The 26,472-nt window shown below is 45.3% G+C and overlaps 1 protein-coding gene across 1 annotated transcript in view; it reads left to right on the top strand.

Annotated features, from left to right (window-relative positions):
* Positions 1–26,472, top strand: part of LAMB1 (laminin subunit beta 1) — a 73,689-nt gene that overhangs the window by 23,992 nt on the left and 23,225 nt on the right. Inside the window, exons 9-24 of the mRNA XM_030871138.2 lie at positions 201–321; positions 1,814–2,002; positions 2,258–2,437; positions 2,575–2,687; positions 3,839–3,918; positions 13,600–13,735; positions 15,001–15,159; positions 16,473–16,600; positions 16,816–16,939; positions 17,361–17,565; positions 18,719–18,862; positions 19,073–19,304; positions 21,991–22,154; positions 23,608–23,832; positions 24,841–25,055; positions 25,773–25,869. Coding sequence (XP_030726998.2) covers positions 201–321; positions 1,814–2,002; positions 2,258–2,437; positions 2,575–2,687; positions 3,839–3,918; positions 13,600–13,735; positions 15,001–15,159; positions 16,473–16,600; positions 16,816–16,939; positions 17,361–17,565; positions 18,719–18,862; positions 19,073–19,304; positions 21,991–22,154; positions 23,608–23,832; positions 24,841–25,055; positions 25,773–25,869 — 2,512 coding nt within the window. The remainder of the gene's footprint in view (positions 1–200; positions 322–1,813; positions 2,003–2,257; positions 2,438–2,574; positions 2,688–3,838; positions 3,919–13,599; positions 13,736–15,000; positions 15,160–16,472; positions 16,601–16,815; positions 16,940–17,360; positions 17,566–18,718; positions 18,863–19,072; positions 19,305–21,990; positions 22,155–23,607; positions 23,833–24,840; positions 25,056–25,772; positions 25,870–26,472) is intronic.

Raw genomic sequence — 26,472 nt, 5'->3', positions numbered from 1 at the left:
AGAGTTGGGAATTATGGCCATCAATAAGACAGGACTCACCGGGGGGAAGGGGCAAAATAAAAACAAAGAAGCCCTCATTGTGGTGCGCTACAGATGAGGATTAGTATCCGAAGGGGTTGATATTTTCCATTGATTGTGGGAAAGGTCTGGCCGTTAGTATATCTCTTCCTTCGCTTTTTTCTGTTTTTGTAACTTTCAAGGTTCACGGACACTGCATGTGCAGGCATAACACCAAGGGCTTAAACTGTGAACAGTGCATGGATTTCTACCATGATTTACCTTGGAGACCCGCCGAAGGTCGAAACAGCAATGCCTGTAAAAGTAAGTCTCAGGCTTACGTTCTGAATCAGTTCAGAGCCCGGTGTCCATTTTTGGAGTAGAGCTGCTGTAACAGTACACTGGTCTGCAAAAGGAAGAAAAGTTACTACCCTTTTCTCAGCGTCACCCTGGTAATCCCAGGAAGCCACTATCCAGTCTGTTAAATTAATCAATTAGTATTTGAGCAGCACCTATGTGTTTGGCAGATTTAGTAGAAGACAGATGCCATCCCTGACACTGTACCTGTTTTTAAGGCAAATGACCATGAGCGAACAGTGAATGAAAACAGTCGTGTGGTGGATCAATAAGGTCTAAAAGAGATGGAGAATTTGTCAGCCTTGTTTCTGTGCCAGCCCAGCTGCAGCCTGTGGCATCTTTCCATCCACCCATCCCTCCCGGTGCTATTCTCTGGGCAGAGGGGTAGTTTGAAACACCACCACCCTGCCCCCCACACACAGTGATTCTGATAGACTATCATCCCTGCCAGGCGTGCTGTCTCTGCCCCCACTGAGGACTGTTCTAGGAGCTCAGAAAACAGCGAGGGCTGGAGTGGTCAAGGTTTTGTTAGTAAGGACGACCAGCTGGCCCTTAACAGATAGTTAGGATTGTTTAGGTAAAGAGAAGAAAGTGCAGGGGGCGGGGAGGGGGGGAGGTGGAAGGGAGTTCAGATAAGGAGAACACAAAACACAAGGCTCTAAGGGCATTCTCACGACACCAGGGTTTAATTCATGATTCTGGGCTTTAATTGAACCAACGTATCCAGGGCACACGACACAGTCCCTCCCTACAGGACGGATAAGGCCAGTGTGTAGAGCCCCGTGAGGGCCCCAGTGAGAGAAGCTTCACTGTGAGAAGACAAGAGTCGTCGATGGGGGTTGTTGAGCGTGAGAGAGCGATGGTTAAAGCTGGGTTGGACCAAGAGAACTCCGCCGAATGGGCTAGAGGAGGGACAGAATGACCCAAGAAGGCCGGCTGGATGGCTGTTAAGGGTCTGATTAACAGAACCTGGCCCGGTGTGGTGGTGGGAATGACGAGCAAGAGAATCCGGCCTTCTTACCATGTTCCTCAAAGCTGGCAGCCCAGACAGTCTTCCCCAGGAACATATGCCGCCTAGAAAACCCTCTGGAGGGACGTATTCCCGTCCCACCCTGAGCATGGCCCAAGCGCTTCTCCATGCAGCGCGGCCTTCCTGTGAGTGAGCCTCCAAGGGGACTTCCCCCAGCACTTTTCAGCTTTTTATAGCCCATTCTCTTCCAAAGAGGGCAAGTGAGGTTATTTCATAAAGGTCACACTCGGAAGGTTTCCAGCATGGCTTAGGATTTAAACTGATGTCGTAAGCAGATGTGTCCTTTTCACTGCCAGCACCTTCTTGTTAATTGCCATTTCACCTGAACTTCGTCCCCAGTTTCCAAAATGAGCTTCCTTCCCACCAACCCCATCCTCCCCCGGTAAGTAGATTGAAAAGGCTTTTCCTGCCGTCGGTCTTGTCTTGCAGAATGTAACTGCAACGAACATTCCAGCTCTTGCCACTTCGACATGGCGGTCTACTTGGCCACTGGCAACGTCAGCGGAGGGGTGTGTGACGAGTGTCAGCACAACACGATGGGGCGCAACTGCGAGCAGTGCAAACCGTTTTACTACCAGCACCCGGAGAGAGACATCCGGGATCCTAATCTCTGTGAACGTATGTGGGGAGAGGTCACGAGGGGGACCTGTTTAGGTCAGCTTTCAGCTTGAGTAGTCTGGTGGTCACAGTCCTTCTCTTGGGACTCAGACCCAGCCTTATTTTAGCTGCTGTATAGGATGCCGGGGGTAGAATTTACTTAGTAGTCCAGCCTTTTTGAGTCTATTTTTGTGACATTTGGAGGGATGAAGGGAATACGTGTATTTCTACATAAACACACACATTGTGTTACCTCATGCTTCTGATTCTCCTTAGAATGTACCTGTGACCCAGCTGGTTCTCAGAACAAGGGAGTCTGTGACAGTTACACGGATTTTTCTGCCGGTCTCATTGCTGGTCAGTGTCGGTGTAAATTACACGTGGAAGGAGAACATTGTGATATCTGCAAAGAAGGCTTCTATGGTTTAAGCACTGAAGATCCATTTGGTTGTAAATGTAAGTATATGTGTTCAAAAAGTTTGGGAGTTCTCATGTGCACGTAATTCCCATTTTACTTTGCAATTCTTAATCCATTCCACTACTACAGACTCACTTGGTTTGTGTTTCTTTACTTCATTTTATCTTTAATGAAGCTTGTACTTGCAGTCCTCTGGGAACGATTCCTGGCAGGAATCCTTGTGATTCTGAGACTGGTTACTGCTACTGTAAGCGTCTGGTGACAGGACAGCATTGTGACCAGTGTCTGGTAGGTAAATCGTAATTACATGGGATGGGGGGTTTGTGAATATGACGTTTCAATAGAGAACGATTTTCACAGTTGTAGGTTCTACCATCACGCTTTTATGTAACTATTAATATTAAAAGACACGAGTAGACCATTCACAAAAGAGGAATTACTAATTTTGACAAGATATTCACCATCGCTGTTAGAGTTGCAGAATAAAACCACAGTGAAGTACCATCTTTACAGACAAAATTAACAAAAGTTTTTTAAAAAAAAGGAATGCTGACTGTTAAGTGAGGACATAGTGAGGGCCGGGTACTCGTGTGCTACTGATGGAAATACAGACTAATTCATACTTTGTGAAAAGTGTTTTGCAGATGTGTATCCATAGGCTGTAGAAATGTGCATCCCCTTTGACCCAGTAATTCCACTTCTGGGAATCTATCCTCATGAAATAATCAGAAGGTTGGACAAAGATGTATTCACCAGAAGACTCATTGCATCTTTTATTAATCATAACAAAAATAACTTGGAAGCAACAGTAGGGAAAATAGTTAAATAAATTTGGATGTTTCTATGCAGTGTGATATTTGGTTGCCATTGAAAATGATGATAACATGAGGAAATGCTTATGCTGGTGTAAAAAAAGTATATAAAAGAACACAGGATGTGAGTAGTTTCTTGCCTAGGGAAAAAGTTCATCAAGAAAAACAAAATCTGGAAGGAAATAGACCAAAAAGTTGACTGTAGTGATTATGGGTAGAGTAATTATGAGTGTAATTTTTAAAAATTATATTTTATATCTTTTAAAACATTTTTGTGATTGCTTTCATATTACTGTCTCACTGCCAGAGTAATTCCAGTGAAGAAAATTGGCATGTTTGCTGCTAGCTCATGTTAATTCTTGGATGAAGGCTATTTGCAGGGCAAAGAAACTGCTGTGATCTGGGGTTACCATGTGGGTATGTGCAACCCTCTCTGACCCCAGTGACCCACAGCTTGGGTTCTTTATGCTAGAATACTCCTACTCACACCTATTGTAGGCTTTCTCCTTCCACGGTGCAGATAAACCTTTGGTGGAACGTCCAAAACATGCCATAACTTGTCTCTTGCTGAGTCTATTGTGTAATTACAGGAACCCCCCTTTAGATGTTTAACCTTTTGTTCTGCAGCCAGAGCACTGGGGCTTAAGCAATGACTTGGATGGATGTCGACCTTGTGACTGTGACCTTGGGGGAGCCTTAAACAATAGGTGAGTGGAGCTGCTCTGACTCTCTTGCGCTCAGTCACCCCTAGGGTCCTTGCGACCTCTAGGACGAGGGTGACTTTTGGTGTCTCCTAAGAAGATAGGCAGAGTGCATTCACCTTTGCTTTGAATGCCCGATAATCACTTTTACCTGCGCTCTCAAAGTTTTCAAAGGTTTGTTCATTCCAAGAGTTAGCTTTGAAGCCTTCTCTAGTCTTTATGTTTCTTGGGTTTTTTATTTTGTTTTTTCATGTTTCTTTAGTTTTTGTCTTTTTTTTTAATTGAAGTATAGTTGAGTTACAATACTGTCTTATTTTCAGGTGTTCAGCACAATGTTTCAGTTATATATGTATATATTCAGTTACATATGTGTATATTCAGTTGTATATATATGTTCTTCAGATTCTCTTCCCTTATAGTTTATTATAAAATATTGAGTATAGTTCCATGTGTTATATAGTTGGTCCTTGTTGGTTATTGTTTCTTGGTTTTTAATAGTGTTATTTGTTTTGTATTTTACTTTTCAGTATTTTTTAAATTATGGAAACAGTGTATGCCCGTGGTTTTAAAAAAAAAATTCAAACAGTTCAGACAGGTATCCTGCCTTTTTTCCCCACCAAGTTCCATTGCCTTGAAGTACCACCGTTAAGTTTCTTGTGTCTCTCTAGAAATTAATAATAGTGCTCAAAATACCTGTAAAAATGACAGTTTTTTTTCTTCCTCTCATTTCTTTTGAAATCGTCTTAGGTGTTACTTTTTAAACAAGACAAGTACAAAGGAATATAGTCCATGATTTCCTACTTAGCTTAACAGACATTTTTTATAAATCAAAGTAATGTATGTATGTACATTACTCTGCAACTGGTTTTTTTAATCTAGAGTTTTTTTTTATATCAGCATCTATTCATCTACCTCTTTTTGTGTGTTCCATCATGTGATAGTGCCATGATTGATTGATTTCCGTTTTTTGGGTTTTTTTCTTTTCAAAAATGTTGCAGTGAATATCCTTATTGGTAATCTCGATGAATGCTTGTAGACATATCTGTAGATTGGGTTCCCAGCGATGGAAGTGCCAAGTCAAAGTACATGTGCATTTTCTATTTTACTAGAGAATGTCAGAGTGTTCTCCAGACATATGGTGCTAGTCTATTTTCCTCCCAACCAGTTACAAATACCTTCTTCCCCAACCCCCCACCAGCAGCTGGTATCATCAAAACTTTTATTTTCACCAGTTTAAAAGATGGAAAATGCAGTCCCATTTTCATTTGTGTAAAGGCTCTTCACTTTATTCTTCACTATTTCATTTTTTCCAGCTTGCGGGTACATTAATGAAAATTACATACAATAATTTTAGTGACTTAATTAAATATGTTGGTATTCCTTGAATTGGTGAGACATGACCCTCTCCTCAAAATGATCAAAGTACACATTTCGGCAAGATGTTCAGTTTGTGGGAGTTGGATTAATTACCTTTGAGTCGTCTCTGTGTGTTACTGGATGAGATTCAGAACATCTGGTAAAAATAGCATAAGTGACTGTTGGGAGGGTAGACAGATGTTTCCTTGTGGCCCAGGATCTTCCCCGGGAGAACGTGCTGAATTCATTGAGTAAGCCTCATGGGTTCAAAAACTGACTCTCTCACAGGAAGATTTCCCAACACTGTAGTAGTCTGCTTGGGCAGGAATGAGATTTTAGGCAGCAAGAACATGTTCTTTTTGGCCTCCGTATTTGGGTTTGTTCTGTTCCAGATCGTGCAGTAAACTTGGGACAGCATGTCGCCTCCGGAACTCCAGGGTGAATGCCTGTTCTTAGAAAACCTCCAGAGGGGAGGACGCAAGGATAGTTCCATAAAGGAGGAAAGCAAGACCAACTGCTCTCTCTGCTGATGAAATCACTTCCCTGACTTCCCTTGGTGACCCCCAGAACACACGCTGATGATTCCTTTAGTAACTGATTCCTCAATTCAAAGCTCTGGGCACTCCGAAAATGCTTCTCGATTAGAGGAAAGTGGCATACGTAACTCTCCAAATTATGTCCTAAACTCAAGAATGTCCTGTGTTCCTTTACACTAAACGGTTTTTTGTTGCTTACACTCCCTTACTCTCTCTCGCTCGTCCACACGTGCTTCCTGTCTCTAAATGCACCCACGCACAGCCCCTGGCCTGCCCCTAATCTCTCCTGCAAAAAATGTGCAAAAACCAGAATGTGCTAGTCAAGAGAGTTTGTGAAACAAAACATTTTAGTGAAGCTTTTTTTTTTCAATTTTGATTGGAGTAGAGCTGCTTTACAGTGTTTTGTTAGTTTCTGCTGTACAGCAAAGTGAATCAGTTATACGTGTATATGTATATCCTTTAGTGAAGATTTTAAAGTGGGTAATTTGTTCTTTCTAGCATGATGGATGAAATAGATGCCTTATCTGTTGGCATCATTGGTGGAGGAAGAAAAGAAACTTTCAAGATGCCTCTAGTGTTGGGACTCTTCAGTGTTTTATAGTCATCCTTTTCAAGGTTGTTTTTCCCCACAGGACTTTAAGAGTCCCAAAGAGGTGACAGAGGCTGTGTCTTCTAAAGCACCAGTTCTTCTGGAATGCTCGGTGCATAGCAGATGCTCAGGATCGTCCTTGCTGAATGATTGATCTGTTGCAGACAGTCATAAATATCTTCCACCTGACAGTATTATTGTACTTTGCTTTGCCTCAGACACATGTTGAATAAATGTTGACCGAGTAAAAGAATTTGACAAAAAAAAGATTTTTATGATACAAAAATTAAACATGCCCCCTCGGGAGAGGCAATCTCTAAATCAATCCCAAAACATTCCTTATTTACCTTGGCTAGGGCTAGATTAAGTGTAAAGTCATTAAGTGGAAAAAGTTTTTAAATGTTTTGTTTAATGAGCTGAGTGGCTTTTGGTAGAACAATTAAAGTGTGTAATCCATGCCTGTTATATTGACAGCTAGTCTGAACTTCGGAATATTTTAAAGTAAGAACTAATTGATTTAAATAATGTGACTCAAACCAGGTTAATAACGTTTGGCCTAGTAGATAACCTGCTTTTTTTTTTTTTAATTATTTATTTTGGCTCATCGGGTCTTAGTTGCGGCATGCGAGATCTTCGTTGAGGCAGGCGGGATCTTTTGTTGAGGCGCACGGGCTTCTCTCTAGTTGTGGCGTGCGGGTTTTCTCTTCTCTGGTTGTGGCACGAGGGTTCCAGAATGCTTAGGCTCTGTAGTGTGCGGCACGCAGGCTCTCTAGTTCAGGTGTGCGAGCTCAGTAGTTGTGGTCATGGCATGTGGGATCTTAGTTCTCCGACCAGGGATCAAACCCGCATCCCCTGCATTGCAAGGCGTTTACCGCTGGACCAGTGGGGAAGTCCCCTAACCTGCTTTAATGAATAAGAGTGGTTGCTAAGTAAATGCTGCTTGCAACTGTTTAAAACGTTGAAAAATAGAAGCAGTCTTACAGCATCCTTCAAAATTATTTCATCAGTTAAATTTAGGACTTTGCTATCTGGCTTGAAGCCCACCACTTTCTTCTGAGACTTCGCTATCTGGCTTGAAGCTCATCACTTTCTTCTGAAGATCTCTCCTTTCTCCTTCTTAGACTGAAGGCCCCAATCCTCCCTTAAATGTGAAAACACGTTACTTCTGCATCTTTGTTAGCACTCATTCTGCTTTGTGTTATAGCTGTTTGTCTTTGAAAGGTCTCTTTGGACAGGGATTTTGTCTTAGCTGTTTTTGCATATTCTTTTGTCCCCAGCCCATTGATAGGTGCTCAGTAAATGAGCTGAAATTTATTGTACTTCGAAACCAGAGCAGAACTTAATAGATATTTTCATCAATGTATGGGATAACTGTGGTGTATCGAACTCTTTGTTAATTGCTGTGGCAGCTGGACATAAAGAGATTATCGAACATAGCTCCTACCCTTTAAGAACCTATTCTAGTTGTAGGGGAATTGGCGGTGGGGGTTGGGTAGAGGGGTGGTGGGAAAGCTGCTCTGGATAGAAGGGATGGTGCTGCCTGCTCATCACTGGGGAACCAGCTCTTATTTGTAATCAGTATTTTGGAGGAGATTTCAGCGTTGAACAGAGTAGTGGTCCTTATGAATGATGATTTTTATCCTTTAATGTTTTTCTTTTGCTTTATTTCTTAGTAGTAAAGTTGAGATTGTACAGTATTCTCCCTGCTCATCACTGTTTAAATGAAAGGGTTTTCCTTCCAAGAGTTGCCAGTTGCTACATTTATGAGAAAACTGTGCTTTTGAGAAACAATCTTTTTATAAAATTTATTTTATTGACATGTAGTTGATTTACAATGTTGTATTTCTGACGTACAGCAAAGTGATTGAGTTATACATTTCTATACATTCATGTTCTTTTCCATTATGGTTTATCACAGTAGATTGAATATAATTCCCTGTGCTATACAGTAAAACATTGTTGTTTATCCATCCTATACATAATAGTTTGCATCTGCTCAACCTAAACTTCTAATCCATCACTCCCCCTCCCCGCCCCTGGCAACCACAAGTCTGTTCTCTGTCTGTGTGTCTCTTTCTGTTTTGTAGATAAGTTTATTTGTGTAATATTTTAGATTCCACATATAAGTGACATCATATGATTTTTGTCTTTCTCTGTCTGACTTACTTCACTTAGTATGATAATCTCTAGGTCCATCCATGTTGCTGTATATGGCATTATTTCATTCTTTTTTAATGGCTGAGTAGTATTCCATTGTGTATACATGTACCACATCTTCTTTATTCATTCATCTGCCAGTGGACATTTAGGTTGTTTCCATGTTTTGGCTATTGTAAATAGTGCTGCTATGAACGTGGGGGTGCATGTATCTTTTCTTTTTTTTCTTTTTAAGAATCAATTTTATTTTTTGGCTGCGTTGGGTCTGTGTTGCTGCACGCGGGCTTTCTCTAGTTGTGACGAGCAGGGGCTACTCTTTGTTGTGGTGCACGGGCTTCTCACTGCGGTGGCTTCTCTTGTTGCGGAGCACGGGCTCTAGGCGTGCGGGCTTCAGTAGTTGTGGCTCGCGGGCTCTAGAGCGCAGGCTCAGTAGTTGTGGCGCACAGGCTTAGCTGCTCCACAGCATGTGGAATCTTCCCGGACCAGCGTTCGAACTCGTGTTTCCTGCATTGGCAGGCGGATTCTTTACCACTGCATCACCAGGGAAGTCCGCATGGATCTTTTTGAATTATGGTTTTCTCTGGATATATGCCCAGGAGTGGGATTGCTTGATCATATAGCAACTCTATTTTTAGTTTTTTAAGGAACCTCCATACTTTTCTCCACAGTGGCTGCACCAACTTACATTCCCACCAACAGTGTAGGAGGGGTCTCTTTCGAGAAATAATCTTGGCCTTTACCCTTTGAGGAAAAAAATAGGGCCTGTGTTAGGTTTCTGTTGCTGCCATAACAAATTACCACCACTTAGTGGCCTAAAACAACATAAATTTATTATCTTAACAGTCCTGTATGTCAGACACCATCTCGGGGACTAAAATCAAGGTGTCGGTAGGGCCACGTTTCCACCTGAAGATTCTGGGGACTTTTTCAGTTTGGTTGTAGGATGCAGTTCCTGTCTTCCTGCTGGCTGTCAGCTGAGGGCTGTTCCCAGCTTCTAGAAACTGCCCACGTTCCTTGCCTCTTTCTTTCACCTTCACAACCAACAACGGTGGGTCAGATCATCCTCGTGCCACAGCTCTCTCCCACTCCTCTGCTTTCCTCTGCTGCTTCTGAAGATTCGTGTGATTCGCTTGGGCCCACCTGGGTAACCCAGGATAATTCCCCATCTCAAGGTCCTTAACCTTGATCTCATTAGGAAAGTCCTTCGTGCCACATGAGGTAACATCCACAGATTCCAGGGCTGAGGATGTGGACATCTTTGGGAGTCATTATGCTGCCTGCCACGGGCCCTGATATATTGTGTTTTATGTCTTTATTCTACCTAACTGATCCAATGAATTGCATCTGTATCTAGTTACAGGGAAATTGGTGGGGGGGAACATACAGCATCGTCAGATGTACCATTTCTATCTGGTGTCCCCTCATCTCCTCAGGTGAGCAGTGTCTTCGTCTCACCTGCCGTTCTTTGCTCTTAGCTCTGTGTGGGCACTACCTGCATTTTGATTGGTTGTACTGGTCAGTTGCTTTACTGTTTATCCCCCTTGGTTAGATTGGAAGTGCTTTAGGGCAGGAACTATATTTTTCTCCCATTTTTCTTTCTCCATATCATTTCACTGGAAATATTAGATTTAACAAGGAAGGTAGGGGTTCAGAAGAGAGTTGACAGGGACTTCCCTGGCAGTCCAGGGGTTAAAACTCTGCACTTCCACTGCCGGGGTCACAGGTTTGATCCCTGGTTGGGGAACTAAGATCCCGCATGCCGCGAGGTGCAGCCAGAAAAAGAAATAAAGAGCTGACGTGGACTGAAATGGGAGAGTCTGGACGCCAGGAAGCACAGCTGCCAGGGCTAATATCTGCTCAGTAAATATTTGTGGAAGAGTATGAGTGTGGCTCAGCTAAAGCCAAGGGTGGACACCCGAAAGAGAAGCAGTTGTTTTCAGAGGAGGGGCTCTAGAGGCTGCGGGAAACCAGGCAGAGGCTTCGTGACTTGATAGAAGAAGAAACAGTTGTGGGTTTGGGGGAAGGCGGGGCTTTGGGAAGGTTGGTTTGGCCGTGTAGCTGGATGATCTGGGCAGCGGGGAGAGAGAGGAACTGGAGAGATCAGCTCGGGAGGTGTAGAACGATGACACGTGGGACTAGGGTAGCCGCAGTGACAATGAGAGGAAAAAGCCGAGTCGAGAACCGTCTTGAAATAACACGTGTTATATTGAGGATAAAGGGAAGATAACGTCTCACCTACATCAGAGGAATTTTTTTTAAATTGAAGTATAGTTGATTTACAATGTGTTTTATACACACACACACACACACACACACACACACACATTCTTTTTTATATTCTTTTCTGTCATGGTTTATCACAGGAGATTGCATAGAGTTCCCTGTGCTCTACAGCAGGACCTGTTGTTTATCCATTCTCTATATAATAGTTTGCATCTGCTAATGCCAACCTCCCAATCCATCCCTTCCCCCTCTCCCCCTTGGCAAGCACAAGTCTGTTCTACATCAGAGTAATTTTACATCTGCTGACGGAAATAGCAGAGCTGAAGATAAGTCTGTGTGAGGTGGCGAACAGTTTGGGACAGGATGAATTAGAGGTGATGGCTGGGCAAACCATGGAAACGTCCCATTCACGGCTGGAGGGGTACAACCAGAGCACAGTTGTGAGTCAGAAGTAAGTCAGAAGCTGTAGGTGAGGGCCACCTGCATGGAGGCAGGTAAAGCCCCAAGAACGAGTTCACCAAAGGGGAGCAGGTGTTGAGTGGGGGCCACGCCTACGGGTGACAAGCGTTCAAGTGTGTGGACACAGGCGTGTGGCTGTGGAGCTGACATGAGGGGAATTCCCCGCACAGGGTCAGGTCCTCGTGAGTTGTTTCTTCTTTCCAACTGTGCTGCGGGTAAAAGCCTCTTGGGAGTCTGCCCGCTGCCTCTATCCTTGCCTTCCTTGGCTTGTTCTCTGGTATTGGATGGCATCGGGAAGAATCTGGGTGTTTTCTTCTTCGGTGGCTTACGTTTGAGACATCTGTTCCCTCAGTAAACATCTGCTGGGGAGGAAAGGAATTTTCTTTTGTCCCTGTGATGTCATGTGTGACGCCTGAATTTTGGGAAATGGCTTTTGGTGGATTAGCTCGAAAGAGGTCTAGGTCCTAATTGGAACAAGCTTGCCTCCTCTGGGAATTGTCTACAGGATGTCGAGTGTGTTCTTACCCCTGTAGGATGAAAACTATTTACATGACATAAAGGAAGACTTCAGCTGGACCGTGACAGGGCTGTTTGGGGTGTTTCTAATAAAGCTCTGAGTGTTCATTCTTCCTGTGAGTTGTAACTTGCCTTAGATATTTGGTTTAAAATGAACTTTGGGATGAGGAAAAAAAAAAGAACTCTGGGAATAGGTTTAAAGTAACAATTCCAAATCACATCTTGACTTTAATGAAGTAAAAATGGATGCATGTAATTCGGGGCTTTTTCTTTTTTGTTGTTGGAAGTATAGTTGATTTACAATGTTTCAGGTATAGAGCAAAGTTGTCAATAATTGTCCAACAAGAGAGGAAGTGATCAATGTCTTAACAATAAAGATAGCAAACAACTGAGGCCTCAGAAGGCACCATTTGAGAGGAGGAGAGGGAGGGAACCACACAAGCCTTCATGAAGGGATGACAGTTGAAAAATCAGGAGGATTTGAAGACACAGCGCGTCAACTTTAATGAACACCTACTTTGTGATCAGCTTAGTTGTTGATGTGTCGCGTACATCATTTCTCTTGCAAGGAGGTGGTGGCACGACGGAGAAGGCGGTTCCTTCTGTGGGTTGGGGAGTGATGGTCAGGAAACACCCCAGCGGGAGGGATTTGTGAGCTGAATCTTGAAAGAACAGTGGGTAGACCTTTGCTGGGTAAATAAGGGATCAGGTCGTTCCGGGCTGCAGGAACAACACAAGCAAAGGCAAGGGGTCATGAGTCCCCCAGTGCATTGGAAAAACTCTCAATTAGTTCAGTGTGGTTGGAGAGGCGAGGGCAGAGGCGAGGCTAGGAAGGTAGGGAAGCTGGTGGGGGCCTGGTGTGCCTCCCCAAGGCCATCGTGCCTGGAAGTGATGTGGTTAATGCATCTCATAAGCGTCATTCAGGTAGCTCTGGGGGAGGTGGAAGTTCAGGTTGAGAAGTTGGAAGATTGGCAATAAGGATACCAATTAGAGGACTGTAACTGCTTTTACTGTGAGCGAGAGAGAGAAGAAAGGCATAGCCTAGTCAGTGCAAAGCGGGGAGAGGATACACAAGATGCTAGGAGGGGGCTTCCCTGGTGGCACAGTGGTTGAGAGTCCGCCTGCCGATGCAGGGGACACGGGTTCATGCCCCGGTCTGGGAAGATCCCACATGCCACGGAGCGGCTGGGCCCGTGAGCCATGGCCGCTGAGCCTGCGCGTCCGAAGCCTGTGCTCCACAACGGGAGAGGCCACAACAATGAGAGGCCCGCGTACCGCAAAAAAAAAAAAAAAAGATGCTAGGAGGGGAAATAACCAAATTTGGTTCCTGATGGACTATGCAGAAGGGAGCTAGAGAAGAACCTCTGGGTTCTGATGTGGTCGACTCTGGGTGGTGGAGTCTTCTCCCAGCAGAGAACGTGGGAGGGACTGGGTGCTGCTTTCTGGGATCTCTGATGAGCCTCTGGGACAGCTAAGTTGGAGCTGTCCTTCTGGGAGCTGGGTATTTAGATGTGAGGCCCAGGAAAAGGGGTTGCATTTGCAAAAGATATATCAACGCAAGAACCTATGTGATAACTACAGAAAACCTTAACGTGGCACAGATGGGACATAGTCAAGAGAGCAAGGGAGATAAAACCGAAAGACCAGGCCACTGAGAGCTTTCAACCTCAGGAGACTGGGATTAATTTGTAGGCAGTGTTTCCTTCCATGTACTTATTTTTTGAAGGAAGTAAGAAAACCCTACCTGAATGTTTCACCCCACTTACTATTTAATGGCAAACGTGGATCTGCTTCCAGTGGGTTCACTATGAATGTGGTGAGCACAACTGACCAGCTCTCCTTCCTTTCCAGTTGCTCTGCAGAGTCAGGCCAGTGCGTCTGCAAACCCCACATGATCGGACGCCAGTGCAACGGAGTGGAATCTGGTTACTACTTCCCCACCTTGGATCACTACCTCTACGAAGCAGAAGAAGCCAACTTGGGGCCTGTAAGTAGGGGGGTGCTGGCCAGGTGGGTAAAGCAGAGTATGGGGGGCGGGCAGTAATGACAATACACATTTTGTAAAGAGACCAAGTAAGAAGCATCTCGTCCGTGAGCACAAGGTAAGGGCCAGGAGCAGGCCTTCTTGAAAACAGTCGTATTTAAAGTGTAAGTAAATCCGTAACGCAGAAGGAGACTTTGGAATATTCACTAGTAAGGCTTTTGGTGTTTTTAGGCAGGTGGGTTGTTGTTTTTTTTTTCTTTTTCCATTCTTTTCTCTACGGGTTAGCGCCAGAGTTAGCTGGTGTAGTAAATATTCAGAGAGGCTATTGCTTCAGTTTCCTAATGCTGTGTAACAAGCCGTGCCAGAAGTTAGCGGCTTCAGATACACGTCTGGCACGTCAGCTGGGACGGCGGAAACAGCTGGAGGCCAGCTGGGTGCTGTTCTCCAAGCAGCTGTCTTGAGCTTCCTCACAGCATGGAGGTGTCTGGACAGTGAGAATTCTTACCTGGCATCTGGAGGAGGAAACAAACTGCCAGGTCTCTCAAGGTCTGGGCTGAGAAGTACCAGAATGTTGTTTTCTCACACTTCGCTGGTCACAAGGCACAAGGCCAGACCAGATTCGAGGGCAGGGGAACATAGGTCCCACCTCATGATGGGTAAGGCCGCACACACATGCATTACAGGGAATGAAGGACTTCATCTCTGGAGGTAGCTGATCACGGTTACTGTATGTAATCCTGTGAACAAACTCAAATGCACGAGCTAAGCAACTCAAACTGATCCATTGTCAGCCTTACGATCAGAATTCACTCATCGGTAGTGAACATTCATGGTTGTAACAGGTTTCCTCACTTGTACGTGGCGCCTGAAACAAATACCAATGAGAATGACAGAAATACATCCTCTAGATATCGGGCTAGCCTTGTGGAAATCTGGGACATACCTGGTCACTCCTAGGCTTGCTAGTAACAGCATTTGGGATGTTCTCTTTCCTTCCGTCGTGCTCATTTTCCTGGTTATATCATAGAAGATATATCCTAAGCCTTAAGCCCATCTCCAATGTCCCAAGACTACCTCAACCTAAAAACTGAAAAGAAACCAATTACCTGTTTATAAAGCGAAAAATGATACAGTCTACTGGAAAATTGGACTGCAAAAAATGGGTTTAGTATCTACAGTTTGGGACCTTTGGGTGACTCCAGATTTCTTTGACTGTTACCTTGAATTCCATCTCAAGTAAAGCATCAGTCCTGTCCCCTTGTCCTCAGGGGGTCAGCATAGTGGAGCGGCAGTATATCCAGGACCGTATTCCTTCCTGGACTGGAGCAGGCTTCGTCCGAGTGCCTGAAGGGGCTTATTTGGAGTTCTTCATCGACAACATACCATATTCTATGGAGTATGACATCCTAATTCGCTATGAGCCACAGGTAACCCCTTGGTAGACTAATGCGGGGGGGTTATTGGTAGAAGAATCTTTCTTCTAATGGACACTATGTGTTTGTGAATTGTGGTGGGCGCGTTGTAACAGAGGGAACTCTCTCTGACTTTCTCTGCTCCTTGGAAGTAAAAAATGTACATTTTTCTTCAGTTTCACAAACATGTAGTGATCTCCTTGTTAGGCACTTAGCCTTGCTGAGAACTGAGGTGGTGATGAGAATGTGCCAGGTTCTCTCCTTGCCTCGATGGCCGGCCCTGCCCAGGGATGGACACATGTCCCTAACTGCTATCAAAGGTGGGAAGTCTAAGAGCAGAGACACAAACAGTGCTGCAAGATGAGAGGTTCATACCAGCCGGACTGGCCAGGGGCTGCCGAAATGTTTACTAAAGAGTCAGTTGGAGGCCTTAAAACAGAGGTGGAATTTTGCCCCAAGAGGAAGTAAGGAATAGTATAAGCAGTGGAGAAGGGGGTGTTTTGAGCATCCTTCCACATAGCCAGGTAAGGGATATGGTTGGAGATGCTGTTGGGAGAAATGCTGGGATCAGTAAATGAACTTGGACTCTATACTAACAGGAAGCTGTCCAAGGGTTTTGGGCAAGGGATTGTCATTATCTAAGCTGTGGGGCTTTGGGTTTTTCTTTTTTTATCTTCTTTTTTGCTTTTAAGTCAGAGAAAGACGAATATATATCACTTACATGTGGAATCTAAAATACGATAGAAATGAACTTATCTACAAAACAGAAGTAGACTCGCAGACATAGAAAACAAATTTACGGTTACTAAAGGGAAAGTGGGGGAGGGGATGCATTAGGAGTTTGGGATTAATGGATGCACACTACTGTATATAAAATAGATAACCAACAAGGACCTCCTGTATAGCGCAGGGAACTATATTCAGTATCTTGTAATAACCTATAACGGAAAAGAATCTGAAGAAGAATAGATAGATACATATGTATAACTGAATCACTTTGCTGTACACCTGAAACTAACACAACGTTGTAAGTCAACTCTACTCCAATAAAAGATAATAATAATAAGCTGTGTTTTAAGGTGGATGAAAAGGGACGTTGGGAGAGGCAGGGAGAGCAGTGGGAGGCTGTTTGAGTGTCCACGTGGGAAGGGGCTCGGGCTGGAACTGCGGTAATAGCCGAGGGAATGGTCAAGAGGGAAGGGAAACGCAAGCGAGTGTTTCCCATTTAAACTTGGCAAAAGATGGATGGATGGTTGGATCCATCCAAACAGACAGGCAGCAGTGGGCCAGCTCGGTTGGTCTTTCCGATCATCTGTTTCTTACTGTAGCTCCCCGACCACTGGGAGAAAGCTGTCATCACAGTGCAGCGACCTGGGAAGATTCCATCCAGCAGCCGATGTGGAAACACTGTTCCTGATGATGACAACCAGGTGGTGTCCCTATCGCCTGGCTCCAGGTCAGTGTGACAGTGGTTTGCAGCTCAACAGAACCTGCATGCAAATTAATTCTTTTTCTCATGTCTCGCCTGGTGAGTTGCACAGTTACCATTTTGGGGCCATGAGCCAAACATGGACTGTTCCTTCCTTTGGGATGATCTACGTGGAGCTTTGATGGCTTAGATACTTAAAGGCGCACCTTTGGTTGTTATTTTTCTCTTTTGTTTCGGGGCAGGTATGTGGTCCTCCCCCGCCCCGTGTGCTTGGAGAAGGGTGTGAACTACACAGTGAGGTTAGAGCTGCCCCAGTATACCTCCTCGGACAGCAATGTGGACAGCCCCTACACGCTGATCGATTCTGTAAGTGGAGGTCGTTTCTGACGAGCAGGGAGGACTGGGCAGAAAGCGTGCATCACCTTCCCCAGAGGGTTTTGTGGAGGGTAATGCTGAGAGGTGAGGCAGAGTCATTCCTTCTGCCTCCGAGGCCACTTTGCTTATTTATTTTAATAAAACTCCACCCTCTGGAAAGGATCTACTCAAGACGATCCTTCCTGAAAATAGGAAGTGTCTTAACAATGACATTTCAAAACCCATCAAACTTTGTAAGAGGTCTCTAAACTTTTGCTGGCAAGAAAAGGTTTTCACTTGACTCCATGAGTCTGTTTTTTTTTTTTTTCAAGAGTCAAAGAAGCACTTGGGGTTTTTTATGTGTTTGCTTGCGTTAATTGATGACCTGGGACAACCCCCATAAGAACAGTGTATTGTTCTGTTTTCTTCCTAGCTTGTTCTCATGCCATTCTGTAAGTCGCTGGACATCTTCACTGTGGGAGGCTCAGGAGATGGGGTCGTCACCAACAGTGCCTGGGAAACCTTTCAGAGATACCGATGTCTGGAGAACAGCAGAAGCGTCGTGAAGACTCCGATGACCGATGTTTGCAGAAACATCATCTTTAGCATTTCCGCCCTGTTACACCAGACAGGCCTGGGTAGGTATTACTGCTGCTGCTTCTGCCCCTTCTTTCTCAAGAGGCGTGAGGACGCTTGACATCACGAGGTACGTTGGCAGGCATGTCCTATAGTTCTGTGTTAGGCAGTCAGCCCAAAGGAAATAGTGTCTCAACTACAGTTGGTGTTTGTTTCTTTAAGAGCATGTTAGTGATAGAGCACCACTGACAGTGGACTCAGTCATCAAGTAACACACAAAGAATAGGGCACTAGGGAAAGGTCCCGGAGACTTTCCATACGCAGGGTGGGGAGTTGGGATGGAATGACAGCACCCCGTAACTGAAATTGATATTTTGCTCTTTGAAAGGTCACTGGGCTTTTGTTGAAGGTCTTGTGATATTTGAGCTTTGAAGGCAAGGAGAGAAAACCTTAATGACCTCCTTCCTAGAAAAACCGCTTTTGTCTGTCAACTCCGGCTCCTGCCACTTCCCTGGCACCCAGCCGAGGGAGGATACCGCTTTAAATGGGAATTCTGAACAAGCTAAGGTGCTCTTGGGGGGAGGATTGGGAAGGGCCCCAGCAAAAGGACAGACCAGTGCAGAGCCAAGTGGTCCTCACTGGGCTCATCGCTGTGGGGAGCACGGCCACCCTGGGTCACAGGCTTTTTTTTTTTTTTAATTTTTAAAAAATTTTTATTGGAGTATAGTTGAAACTAATACAACATTAGTGTACAGCAAAGTGAATCAGTTATACATATCCACTCTTTTATTTTTTTAAGATTCTTTTCCCATATAGGCCATTGCAGAGTGTTGAGTAGCGTTCCCTGTGCTATACAGCAGGTTTTTATTAGTTATCTATTTTATATTTAGTAGTGTGTATATGTCAATCCCAACCTCCCAGTTTATCCCTCCCCCGCTATCCCCTGGTAACCAGAAATTTGTTTGTAACCAGAGTCACATCTGTGACTCTACTTCTGTTTTGTAAATAAGTTCATTTGTACCTTTTTTTTTTAGATTCCACCTATAAGTGATACCATATGATATTTGTATTTCTGTGTCTGGCTTAACTTCACCCAGTATGACAATCTCTAGGTCCATCCATGTTGCCGCAAATGGCATCATTTTGTTCCTTTTTATGGCTGAGTAATATTCTCTTGTATATAGGGTCATGGGCTCTTGCCTCTCTCCTCTGCAGCTTGTGAGTGTGACCCTCAGGGCTCCTTAAGTTCCGTCTGCGACCCCAGCGGAGGCCAGTGTCAGTGCCGGCCAAATGTGGTTGGAAGAAGGTGTGACAGATGTGCGCCCGGCACCTTTGGCTTTGGCCCCAGTGGGTGCAAATGTAAGTTGATCAGAATTGTAACGTATTCTTTCAGATCATGAGTCGTACTAGCATGGGTTCCATAGCTTCAGAAGGCATGCTGCACTCTGGAAATTGACCACAGGGGCCCATGAGCATTCTGCACTGGGCAGGGGGGGACTGGCCTGTGTAAGGGGTGTGTTTGCATTTAATGCGTTTTTCAGCTGGTCCCTTGGTTGCCTATTTCCTCAGCTTGTGAGTGCCACCTGCAAGGATCTGTCAATGCTTTCTGTGACCCCATCACTGGCCAGTGCCACTGTTTCCAGGGGGTGTACACGCGGCAGTGTGACCGCTGCTTACCCGGGTACTGGGGCTTTCCAAGCTGCCAGCCCTGCCAGTGCAACGGCCATGCAGATGACTGCGACTCAGTGACAGGGGAATGCCTGAGCTGCCAGGACTACACCACGGGGCATAACTGTGAAAGGTACACGCAGCCTTTTGAAAGTAAAGAGAATGAGATTGTTTCTGGCTGAGCAAACAGCATCTTAGACAAACCACAGAATGAGTCTCTACCAGTCTCCAGGTGGCTCTTTCATTTCCGATCGCCTCGGTATTTATTTTCTAGGAACTCATTCGTTTATATTGACAGATTTAGCTTGCACCCTCTGCGTGCCAGGCATTGTTCAAGGGCTCGGGGGGGTGGATACAGCAGAGAACAGAACTGATGTGAATCTGCCCTCTTTGGAGAGTCTTTCTAGAGGTCACCTTAAGGCTGTACAGAAATCATCTCTCTGTCTCAGCAGATCCTGACCTAGGATGAGAGTTGTGAAATGTTAATGCCTAATTTAGGTCAAAGGAGAAACCAAATGCAAATGAGGATTAGTCATTTTAGATGGTTTTGTTTTTTGGAAACATGTTATGCAGCTACAGCCCACATAAAATGTGCACAAGCAGATCTTTCTCCAGTTAGCAGATGTTAATTGCATAATTATTATGGATGTAGTGCACTGCACTAAGGGATAGTAAAAATTGGACATAAAATGCGCCTCTAACAACATTACAGCCCAGCTCAGTAGATAAGGAACAGTCCTTATGAAAAAATTACATCCTGACCTACAGCGTTCATTACTAATTAAGAAAGGCAGACGTGCTCTTAGAACCTGCTTTTTTTGGATTACTAGTCTCCACCTTTCAAGTCAGTAAATCTTCTCTCTTCTAGTATCCATCCACATTATATGGGATTTTTGTTGTCAAAAAAATTTCAGCAAGTGCTTCAGTCAGTGCAAAAGTTGCTCATCAGATGAAAGAAGCTGTTAGTGAAAACTGCATTTGTGATTACCTTAGGGCTTGAAGATACGCAAGGCAGCAAATACTGCTGGATAGTATTCAAGAATTCAGCGATTTCAGTGACTACTCCTTGGAGTAAAAGTCAGTCCTTCCAACCACAAATGGTGTTGTGAAAAGATAACAAGGAAACAGTTACACAAGATTAAAAGGAAGAAATTAATATATTAGCGTCATCTTTTGTTTTCTCCCTTAAGTTTTCCATTACTGTTCTTTCATTGAGAGATGGAGAATATATTCGAGAGAGAGAGACAAACAGATAACATCAGATGAAAAAGGGGAAGAGATGGGTGGGGAACACAGGTCAATAGTGGTGGTTGTCCACAAGACCAACCTGAAATCAGGCCCACTGTGAATTTTGTTTGTAAAGCATTTTGATTTCTTGCAGAACTCAAAAGGGTATAGGAAGAGAAAAGATTTTCAGCCCTAGTTTGGATGACAAAAGTGCATTAAAGTATTTCAGATGCTGCTGTCTAGTTTGAGCTGATTTCTCATTCTTTTCCTCTTTCCGAGATGATCAGTTTTTAATCCTGTGAATTTAAAAAGAAGCTCTAGGCTCAGATGATTGCCGAAGGGGTTAGAGAAGGGAGGAGACAGGAAATGAACACTCAGTTCTTACCATGATGTATTTGGACTTACTTCACCTAGAAAAGCCTCATAGAAAACTTTCTCACAAACTGTTGCACAAAATTGCTTCATCACTGCTGATTTTCCCAGCACATAATTGGGGCACATGTTCTTGTATTGTGTCTATGTCTAATTAAATAGAAGGTTAATGTCCTCTGAACAACTTTCCCCTTCTATTTCTTCATCCTTCCCCGCTCCCCATTTAAAAAAAATTACCTCTGCCTCAAAAAAAAAAAAAAAAAAAAACCTGAATTAGAAGTTCCAGGCCCAGTTGTGCTTGTAACCGGCTTATCTTGAGTGAGTTAGCTCACCTCTCCAAGTATCCAACTTTCTGATAGTAGAATATGTTGGATTAGATGATATCCAAACTTCCTTCAAGCTCTCACGTTATAGGAAGTAAAAAAGTAACCTAATTACCAGTCATGTTGAAAAGCAGCTTGACATACTAAAAGAATTCCTTGCTAAAAGTCAGGAGGCTGAATTCAGATCATGGCTCATTTATTCACTAGTTGTGTAAGCCTTGCCAGTCGTTTAAGCTCCATGGCTGCCTTACCTGTAAGGAGAGGAGATAGAACCTGTTGGGTTTGAGAACTGATAAATAACATCTCTCATCCTTGAGAGGCAGACACAAGGGTCAGGCATCTGGAGAGCATCCCTATTGGCTTTATTACTGGTAAAGGCTGGATTGCAGAACAAGGCACCATGGGCTTGCTGACACAACGTCCCTCCCAGGCATAGGCAGAGACTGACAACCACGGGCTCTCTTCCCCCCAGACCCCGCCCCCAGACTCCTTAATGCAAGGAGGGGAGCTACCAGAATGCTCAGGGCAGGCAGTAGGGCGCACTTGGGGAGATGTACCTCTTCCTCTGGGGAGGAGTGAACGAGGGTCCGGGTGAGGCCAGAGGTGTCACCCTAATGCAGGGGTCCTGCCATGGGATCCTCAGGCTAGGAGCAGCATCAGCCCCTAAATCAGAAATGGGGAGAGGGAGCCCAGCAATCTGTGTTTCAAAAGCCCTCCAGGGATTTCTGATTAGAACTAGTGTTTGAGCCACTGCTCTACTGGAAAGTGCTTCGTGTGGAAACGTGAGGAATGAGGAATGATGTTCCTAAACGGAGAACGTGGTTTCTTAGACTCCTTCTCGTAACAGATTTCATATAACTGTGGTTCGTGACCTTCTCTCTTCGGCAACTGATGTAGGTGCTCGGCTGGTTACTATGGAGACGCCATCATTGGGTCAGGAGATCACTGCCGTCCTTGTCCGTGTCCAGATGGTCCCGACAGCGGACGCCAGTTTGCCAGTAGCTGTTATCAAGACCCTGTTACTTTACAGCTTGCCTGTGTCTGTAATCCTGGATACATCGGTAAGTGATTTGCAGACTTTCGGAGGAAAAGATGCGTCTTCACGAGGTTAGTTGTTAAGGAATAAAAATGATGAAGAGTGAGCCAATTTAGTTGCTTTTTTTTTTTTTTTTTACAATCCTTAATTAAAAGTGAAGGGAGGGCTTCCCTGGTGGCGCAGTGGTTGAGAGTCTGCCTGCCGATGCAGGGGACGTGGGTTCGTGCCCCGGTCTGGGAGGATCCCACATGCTGCGGAGCAGCTGGGCCCGTGAGCCATGGCCGCTGAGCCTGCGCGTCCGGAGCCTGTGCTCCACAATGGGAGAGACCACAACAGTGAGAGGCCCGCGTACCGCAAAAAAAAAAAAAAAAAAAGTGAAGGGAATCTGAAATGTAGAAGATGTTCTTTTCCTGTTCGGCATGTGGGGTAGAGTCAATTTTTGTGTCTCTGATAATCATGTTACAATACAGGGCACAATAGCAAGCTCATTTAATCCGTAAGTCCCTGCTGACACTTTTCTGGTCTTAACCAGTAGAAAAGTTAATTTACATTTTACTTTTTCGTTTCCTTTTCCAACTCCTAGTGGAAGAGTCTCAGAGTAGTGAACTGGCCAAATAGGGGGCAGAAGGAAGAAAAGAATATCATCTGGGAGCCCCAGACAACACAACCAGTCAAAGCTAGAGATATTCTTCATTGTTTACTATACTCACATTATCTGTCAACACTCTGAGTGTGGCTAGTTGTGCATACAAACATTATTTCATCCTTGATGCCGCCGTTTCAAATACTCGTTATGCTTATCCATGGCTCAGCCAATTTGCATGTTTCAGGATTTTCTCAAATAATTTATTTTACTGAAGTATAGTTGACTTACAATGTTTTAAATTCTGTACAGCAAAGTGATTCAATTATACACATATATATATATACACACACACATGCTTTTTCATATTCTTTTCCGTTATGGTTTATCCCAGGATACTGAATATTGTTCCCTGTGCTGTACAGTAGGACCTTGTTCATCCTTCGGGATTCCTTAAGAAGGGAAATCGGTCATCTCGAGGGGCCCCATTTTTCGGTTGCTCATGGAGGAGTAGGGATTTTTCAGTGAACATACGCCTTGGGTTAGGATGTAACATCAAGCTAAGCTTTCCGCTGTGAGACCACTGTTTCACTCCTGATGTGTCCATCCCTGTGTAATGAGGAGCTAACCTCCTGTGTGCTGGAACCTCCAAACTCTCCCTGCCCCTCCCCGCCGTGGCCGCGGAGCCAGGCTGCAGCAGCATCGCTGCAAAGACGCTGCTTCCCCTCACGACTAACGGCCCATTTCCCCTGAAGGCTCAGTCACCCGGCTCGGTAGCTAGCACACTGGGGGCCCAGGCGCTGCCTGGGTGGCACCTCTGGTTGGCGGGAATGTCGGGGACCAGACCTTTCAGGGGGCAAGCCGAAGGTCCCATGCCGGTTTTATTGGACAACAGGCTCCAGATGCGACGACTGTGCCTCGGGCTTCTTTGGCAATCCCTCGGACGTGGGGGGCACGTGTCAGCCTTGCCGGTGTCACCACAACATCGACACGACGGACCCAGAAGCCTGTGACAAGGAGACCGGGAGGTGCCTCAAGTGCCTGTACCACACGGAGGGCGAGCACTGCCAGCTCTGCCGCTTCGGTTACTATGGCGACGCCCTCCAGCAGGATTGTCGCAGTAAGATGCCTGTTCCCTTTGCCCGCTCTTTTGGATGACTTCCACTCTCTTCCTCTTCCTCCTCCTTGGGGGATTTTATTCTTCAGGGGTTTGTCTCATCCGGGAAAATGCTTGTTCAGAGGGTAAGATTTCACTGGTGACAAAAGAAAGATGAGGATGATTTTTTTTTTCTTTACATCCTCATTTCCTGGCAGAGCTGAAGTGTCGAGCTGTGGCTCAGTGCCTGAAAGGGAACCAAAAGCTGTGTCACTGTCCCCATGATAAATGCCATCCCATAGAGTATATTGATGTTTATGTTCTGCCCATGAACTTGTTGATGGGCTGGGACTTCTGCGTCCTAAATACGCACTTTGGTCTGTACCTTTTCTTACGTCATTGATGGATAGAGCCTTCCAGCTTAAGGAAAAGAAAGAAGTAACATCTCTGAAGTCTCTGTTTTGGAACACATTATTTCTCTCTCATCACAAGATCAGCCAGCATTTCCTGCTGTGTCTGCAGGGCCCCAGGCCCCTGTCTTTGTTGATACAAACACGTGCGGAATGTTGAGGACCAGCAGGACCTGATTGCTTTAAGCCTTCCTAGCTTAAAGGGCTTGTCCCTGCCACGGCTCACACAGCCATGACTGTTCTTCCCTGCCAAGAGTTTGAAATCATTAGGTATCTCCGTTCCCACAGCATAGGTTTTATTTCCAGTTAAATCTTCAACTTTACAGTGAGTCACCAGCCGCTTATTCAATCAAGCGTTGTGAAAATACCGCCGGGCAGAATGTGTCACTTTGCAGGTCTGCCTGGGAAATGTCAGAACTGCATGGAACATCATAAGAAGATGAAGACCACAGTTTTAGATTTTTTTTAATCCCCTCTGTTCCTTTCTGTACTTGTTTGCATTTCCAAATCAAAATCTGGAGAGGGAAGATGGTAGTCATTTGATGTAGCTGACTTTTGCGTGATCTGTATGTTTTCCGAGTGTGACTCTGTAAGTATATCTGACCGGTGGTTCTTTTTTCAGAGTGTGTCTGCAATTACCTGGGCACCGTGCAGGAGCGCTGTAACGGCTCTGACTGCCAGTGCGACAAAATCACCGGGCAGTGCTTGTGTCTCCCTAATGTGATGGGCCAGAACTGTGACCGCTGTGCACCCAACACCTGGCAGCTGGCCAGCGGGACAGGGTGTGACCCGTGCAACTGCGACGCTGCTCATTCCTTTGGGCCGTCTTGTAACGAGGTGAGGTGGTGTGGCCAGCGGAGGCTGTCATGGCATATGGAAAGATGACTTTGAGTCCGGGTGACAGCTATTTGGTGGCCGGGCCCCAGTTAGAGAAAGGCACCCCTCCTTGTCACAGCCTTGCACCAGGGCACACAGCTTGGCAAACACGGCACAGACTGGATATCCACCATCCCCGGTCCCCCTTGGCTGGGGCTGTGTAACTGTGCCCAGAGGCCCCATCGGATGCACCTGTAGCACCGCAGCCTAGCACCCCAGCTGAAGGGGTACAGACTCGCTTTAGAATGGACGAGGGGGGCCGTTTTTTTTCAATACCTGGCTGCCGAATCAGGCTTTTTTTTCCTTAACCACACAGCCTGAAATGAGCCACATAGTCATACCCAACATTGTAGAGAGTTCTCCTGTTCCCTGACACACACAGAATGGTGAGTGAGTCACAGGTGGTCCAGGCTTGTGAGCGATATGAGGAAACATGTCAGTAAAGGGAGACGTGCCCTGGGCCTTCCGAGCCCCAGTTGCAGAAGAGCAGTTAGGAGACCCCGGCCTGGGGCCCTCAGCACCTGGGATCAGTGTAAGATGCCCTGTTCCTGGTCAGGTGTGAGGCCTTCTCAGGCAGACAGATGGGTCCCCCTTCCCGTAACTGGCAGCCGGCAAAGGCAGTGCAGCCTGGCCTGGGCCTGGCAGCCTGTCTGACCCGGCTCTGTCTTCTGGCCGCAGTTCACGGGGCAGTGCCAGTGCATGCCTGGCTTCGGAGGCCGCACGTGCAGCGAGTGCCAGGAGCTTTTCTGGGGGGACCCCAGCGTGGAGTGCCGAGGTGAGGCGCGGGCACCGGGCTCTTGGGTGGAGTGGGGGGGCCGGGTGTCTGAGGGAGCCTTCTGTCCAGTACAGCACAAATGAACTTGTCTATAAAAACGAGGTTTGATTACGAAAGAAATGCATGCTCATGGTTTAAACACAAAAAATCCTGGAGGCATGTAAGTGGTAAAAAGTGGACCTGCTGGCTTCCAGCTCTGTTCCCCAGGGGTGAGGTTTGTCTCAGCACAGACAAGCATACGTACGTACCCCAAATACACACAGAATGGCTTTATTTTTTTTTTATTATTTTTTAAGTGGAAGTATACTTGATTTACAGTGCATCAGGTGTACATCAGAGTGATTCAGTTATATATATGGGTGTGTGTATATAAACATACTTTTTCAGATTCTTTTCCTTATACGTTATGACAAGATATTGAGTAGAGTTCCCCGTGCTATACAGTAGGTCCTTGTTGGTTATCTATTTTACATATAGTAGTGTGTATAAATGTGAATCCCAACCTCCTAATTTATCCCTCCCCCACTCTTTCCCCCCTTGGTAACCACAAGTTTGTTTTCTATGTCTGCAAGTCTGTTTCTGTTTCATAAATAAGTTCATTTG

Source organism: Globicephala melas, chromosome 9 (genome assembly GCF_963455315.2).
Source record: "Globicephala melas chromosome 9, mGloMel1.2, whole genome shotgun sequence".
Taxonomy (NCBI): domain Eukaryota; kingdom Metazoa; phylum Chordata; class Mammalia; order Artiodactyla; family Delphinidae; genus Globicephala; species Globicephala melas.
This window is presented reverse-complemented; position numbering and strand designations above follow the sequence as displayed.